The sequence below is a fragment of the Epinephelus moara genome, chromosome 9, assembly GCF_006386435.1.
Source record: "Epinephelus moara isolate mb chromosome 9, YSFRI_EMoa_1.0, whole genome shotgun sequence".
Classification (NCBI taxonomy): Eukaryota; Metazoa; Chordata; class Actinopteri; order Perciformes; family Serranidae; genus Epinephelus; species Epinephelus moara.
The window spans coordinates 36,977,563-36,983,511 of NC_065514.1; the positions used below are offsets into that span (position 1 = coordinate 36,977,563).

The 5,949-nt window shown below is 38.8% G+C and overlaps 1 protein-coding gene across 1 annotated transcript in view; it reads left to right on the forward strand.

The window, feature by feature from the left end:
* The window catches only part of LOC126395341 (serine/arginine repetitive matrix protein 2-like), a 5,198-nt gene extending 3,920 nt beyond the window's left edge, over positions 1–1,278 (forward strand). Inside the window, exons 6-13 of the mRNA XM_050052747.1 lie at positions 341–379; positions 466–501; positions 621–656; positions 739–774; positions 880–915; positions 1,002–1,037; positions 1,133–1,171; positions 1,255–1,278. Coding sequence (XP_049908704.1) covers positions 341–379; positions 466–501; positions 621–656; positions 739–774; positions 880–915; positions 1,002–1,037; positions 1,133–1,171; positions 1,255–1,271 — 275 coding nt within the window. The 3' untranslated portion in view covers positions 1,272–1,278. The remainder of the gene's footprint in view (positions 1–340; positions 380–465; positions 502–620; positions 657–738; positions 775–879; positions 916–1,001; positions 1,038–1,132; positions 1,172–1,254) is intronic.
* The last annotated feature ends 4,671 nt before the right edge of the window (positions 1,279–5,949 follow it).

The window sequence follows — 5,949 nt, forward strand, 5'->3', positions numbered from 1 at the left end:
CGATGACCCCAAAGACATGCTAGTTATCACTGCTCACTGGTTTGTATAGTTAAGCCTTGCCATATTAGCTTATCATAGGGCTTAGGTTATTCACTGAGTGTTGATCCTTTTTCTAGAGCACAAACTTCTTGTGTGTATTTGAACACAAAATTTTGGATGTTGAGTGAATATTTGAAATAATATGTTAAATATTGCAATTATTAATTTTCAGCCACTGGGACTTGTAAAACCAGCACTACTCTACAACGTAAGAGTAGACATGTTTGAGATTTTGGATGGAGATTGAATATTGTGAGTGTGTAGTTATGTTTAATAGTGTTTTTTTTTTTTTTTTTTACAGCTACTGGGACTCGTCGAACCTCAAGCAGAACTCCTCAAGGTAAGAATGGACCTGATGTTTAAGATTTCGGATGTTAATTGAATATTGTAATTAAGATGTTTAATATTGCACTTATTATTTTACAGCCACTGGGACTCGGAACCAGAGCAGAACTCCACAAGGTAAATATAGACAATTTTGAGATTTGGATTGGATTTGGATGGAGATTGAATATTGTGAGTGTGTAGTTATGTTTAATAGTGTTTTTGTTAATGTATTATTTATTTTTTTTTTTTTACAGCTACTGGGACTCGAGACTCAAGCAGAACTCCTCAAGGTAAGAATGGACCTGATGTTAAAGATTTCGGATGTTGATTGAATATTGTAAATAATATATTGATTATTGCAATTATTTTCAGCCACTGGGACTCGTAAAACCAGCACTACTCTACAATGTAAGAGTAGACATGTTTGAGATTTTGGATGGAGATTGAATATTGTAAGCGTGTAGTTATGTTTAATAGTGTTTTTGTTAATGTTTTTTTTTTTTTTTTTTACAGCTACTGGGACTCGCGACTCAAGCGGAACTCCTCAAGGTAAGAATGGACCTGATTTTTAAGATTTCAGATATTGATTTAATATTGTAATAAAGATGTTTAATATTGCACTTATTATTTTACAGCCACTGGGACTCATAACCAGAGCAGAACTCCACAAGGTAAATATAGACAAGTTTGAGATTTTGGATGGGGATTTAATATTGTGATTCTTTATATGCTTAATATTGCAGTTGTTAATGTTATTTCTTTACAGACACTGGGACTCGTCGAACCTCAAGCAGAATGCCACATGGTAAGAATGTACACACATTATGCCTAAGATTTAAGATGAGTGAATATTTTTTTAATAACTTCATATTTCCTTACAACCACTAGGAATAGGTGCTACATGAGGAGAACCCCAAAAGTTATGAAAAACAAAGGATAATTTGGAAAGAAAGTAATAAAAGGCAATTTGTATTGATCTCAAATTAAAGAACAATGCATTATAAGAGTGCATAATAATATTTGATATTTACCGTTTCATTTCAGGGAGGCCAGACAAATTTCCAATGTCAGAAAAAAGTAAGTTATGAATTGATTGTAAATACATTTTTTTAATATTTCAGCCAGATTGTGTGTTAGATGGATTTGGACAGGCAAAATGTACTCTTTTTTATGTATTTAATATAGGTTTATTAACAGTGCACATGTTGGATTTAGAATTTCAAAGGAAAGTGATTACGCTGCTCCTGGAAATCTCAGAGGGCCTGAGAAGGGTTGCCCGAGATGTGGAACCATCTGATGCTTTCAGCTTAACGACGTTGACCTCTGTGGAGGAGTTTGATGAGCTCGAAACTAATCTGAAGATTAGGGAGAACCGGGCAGCAATAGTAAGCAACCACCCACCTACACCCATCCCTAGCCACACACACGCTAGATCACATTATGTCACACATGCTTGCATAAATCATTTAAAAAAAAAAAAAAAAAAATGGGCGCAACAGATTTAGCAGAAAGCTAATTTACATCTGTAGTCCTACATAAAACAAAATACACACCACTTCATAAAACTTACATACAAACACAACATCTAATGCACACGCAACATAACACCACATAATGAGTACAAGTACCAGCATAATACCATACACCACACACGTGTGTGCTGTGCACGCTGTGCGGCACATAATGCCACACAACATACACAGCACACACAACACAACACAATGCCACATATTACAACATATTACATAGATATGCAGTGTTTCCTCTAGGATTCTTTTCAGCAGCAGGGTTGGCGGGGGGGGGGGGGGGGGGGGGGGGGTGAGAGACATCCCTCCATCCATACTTACTGACTTATTCATACTTCAAAAACAGCATCAATAAGTGATTAACATAGGGGGGATCAAAATAAAATAAATGAAATAAAAATCAACCAGCCACCCTCCTCCCCTGACAAGTCCCTTCATAAGTAAAGAACAGTCCCTAAAGTGCGGTGAGGTTTGTGGGCCGTTACCTGCCACAGAAATGTGAACGGCTCGTTTCTCCTCTGACACGCCACATACTGTGTGCCGCCATGGCTCGGCTGTTCAGGTACAACAAGTTATTCACCTGGAGCCGGATTTCTCCGTCGCCGGTAAGCCGTTATCATGCGCCGCCGTATTTGACAGGAATATGTCCTGTCCGTGTCTGTGACCCCTGTTCAACCCACAACCGGCGGGATTCGCTGTTTCGTTTCTGCTGCTGGTTGAAATCTGTACTCACACAGCGTGCTGAATGATTTATTTTGCTCGCACAAAACTATTTTTAGTCGCAAATGCGAGTGCGGTGACGGACGGAGTAAAATATCACCACACTGCCAACATTTTACTCCGTCCGTCGCCGCACGCTGTTTGATTGCGTTATCAAAACACGCCCCTATTATTCGGCCTTGCTTTTCACTTATTCCACCGAATACCGAATGTGTGGTTTTTTGCAATATTCGGCTGATCGGTGCATCCCTAAATAGGAGCCTTCCCCTACTCCCCCCTCCCCTCACCGCTGCTCTCCTCACTACACTGGCTGCTGCGCTGTGCACAGATGTCTCAGAGCGGTGGTGGTGCATTTGCAAAATAAATGTTTTGAAGGAGCAGCAGCGGCGGCAATAATTTGGCAGCGGCGTGTCGCCGCTGCTAAATGAATGTAGCGGAAACACTGGATATGCCTGTCTTACTTACAACTGCTCAACAGCCTGATGCATTGTTTTCAGGTGTCCCAGCTATGCAGAATAGGCAGCAAAACTGTCAAGGATGGCACGAAGAGGATGCTGGACAGGTAAAACCTTATTAATCCACTAAAATTTTATTTTGACCTTACACAAACCTAAACACAACTTTTTTTTACTTTGATATGTTATGATTTAAGAAAAAATTAAATTTAAACATACTGTATGTGTGGACATTAATGAAAATCACACAAATATTAGCCTATAAAAACACATTTGTAGCACCATATACTTAATGAGATGGCCCTGTGAAGAGCTTGGCTGACATAACGTCTGTTAAGAGGCTGTAGCCAGCCCAATGGTAAAGCTGGAATTTAGATACTAATATGAAATTATACAACCTAAGGAATAATCCTATGCAGTTGGGTGCAAAATCCATGGAGTTTTCCAAAGAGGTAGGCCTCAAATGTTTTAATTTTGCCTCTTCTAAAATAGTGTTAATGGGGGCTTAAACACTAGCTATGGTTACATGCACACCTTTTTTCTCATTCTGACTGAAATAATTCTGATCCGGTATGTTGTTGACATGCACCAACACATTTAATCTGAATAGATGTGTGACATGCACAAATTGATGAATAAATCGCATAATCAACAATGAAGATGGAGTTGGAGATATATTTCATCTATTTAGCACAGTAGTTGCTTTTATTTTTATCCTTTCATTCAAGCAACAGTTTGATGTAAACTAAAACTCTCCCCTGTGGAACAGTTTTGTTTGAAATAAGGAACTTTTTTTATCCAAAAGGAGGAACGTCATCACACATTTGCATGGAGTGTTTACATGCATGCCTTTCAAAATAACACACCACGACATAAAATACCCCTCTCGTTCGGAATTAAATTTCTTTCTGAACGGGCTGAATTAGATCTGAATCTTCAGAATGACATGTATACATAAAGCATTGATATTTGGTTAAGGAATTCATTCCAATTATTTGTGTCCATGTAAACATAGATATTGTTTACATATTTCTCTCAGTCACAAAATATTCAAGATACCAAGTCAGTTCAAGTTGTCTCTGATGCAATTTGTGCAGTTTGCTCACTTTCTTGCGTTAAACGTCTGCACTCTATCTGTACACAATCAGTGTTTAATGTTGTCACAATGCAAATCTTTAAAACACATTTTTGGAGCACTCCAAGTTGATCAACCGGTAGAGCGCTTATCACTTGTGGAATCTACAGTTCTCACTGCAGTGACCCAGGTTAGAATCTGACCATGGGTCCTTTGCTGCATGTCATCCCCCTCTCTCCCCTCTCCTAACTGTCCGCACTTAAAGTCTCAACAGCCAGACCTATCTCCACTGCGCTAAAGATGGGTCTGGCTACACTCTAATTTTGGCATAGAGGACTAAATTTCCGGCTAGTATGGATGTCTTTAAAACAATCACAATTGTCTTGAACGGAGCCAGGATGCAGGGACGGTGGCCTTTCAAAATAATGCCAGGCTAAATTCCTACAACAGTTAACGCCACAAAACAATGATAAATGTATGTTGACTATGATATGATTTTTAATGATTAAAAATAAACTAACAATTGTCAGCGTGTATGTTTCTAGCTCAGAGGCTACTGTTTCATATAGCAACGTGGACTTTGAAAAGTGGAAGGGAGGAGAATGCTGCGTGAATGACATGCCAATAGTGTTGTTTTTGGCAGCCTGTTTTAATTTTAGCTTTAGTCTAGTCTTTGTGTCAAACTGTCATTTTAGTTTTTATTAGTTTTAGTCACGTTCATACTCTTTTTGTCTAGTCAAGTTTCAGCCAACTAAAAGTCTGAGCATTTTAGTCTTTTTTTAGTCAGAATAATCCATGACTATTTTCGTCTCGTTTTAGTCGATGAAAACTGATGACATTTTAGTCTAGTTTTAGTCAATGAAAATTGTATTTTAGTCTCTTTTTAGTAATGCAATTCTATTATACCCAGTCAATATAGTATAAGCACCTAGTATAGTATAACCAAACCAAAATTTTCTTTTCTAAATTAGCTGCTAGTTAGAGCTAAATATATATTTATTTATACAACAGTTAGTTCCGACCGAGTAATCTGATTGGACGAGTGGCATTCTGTGAGTGCTGATATAGAGTATAACATCACTGGGACTTGTAACAGTAAAATCACTCCGCTCACAGGTGTTATAAGTAAGGGATAATGTATAATGAGCCGGTGAATACTGGGAAAATAACTCCCGACAGGCAACGGCTGAATCTCCTTGTCAGGGCAGCGTCCCTAGCAACGCTGGGCTACATAGCAACGGTCATTACACAGTAATATCCGACCTCTGAATGCCGCGTCTGACCAATCAGAATACAGCATTTAATAGAGCCGTGTAATAAATATAAATACAGCCGTTAATTAACCAACTTTCACACTCGCTACATTGACACAAACTGACACTAGCGTTACACCAAGAAGATGGATATTTTCCAAAATTACATTTGAATTAAATTATGAGTGGTCATCAGGAGAGGACGAGGAAAAGGAAAGCCAGGACTCTTCTGTGCAGACCTCCAGGTGTGTTTGTGTAACATCAGCCGACCTCGACAAACTGGAGAGGAGCAAAAATTAAGCGATAACGGTCAGGAATTATCAATGACCATCTGATGAGGTACTGATGAGGATGAGGGAGAGAGGAAGCTGAATCCAGCCGTGCCAACATCCAGGTTTGCCAACGTCTCCTCAGCCGAACTGGACGAAGTTACACAGTTGCAGATCAATGTAAAAGTAGCTTGTGAGTTCCTGGTGTGTGTTCCGTGTTGCCTGGCAACAGACTGGGGGAACTGTTTTTTTTTCGCAGAGCTACATAACATACTTAAATAATTT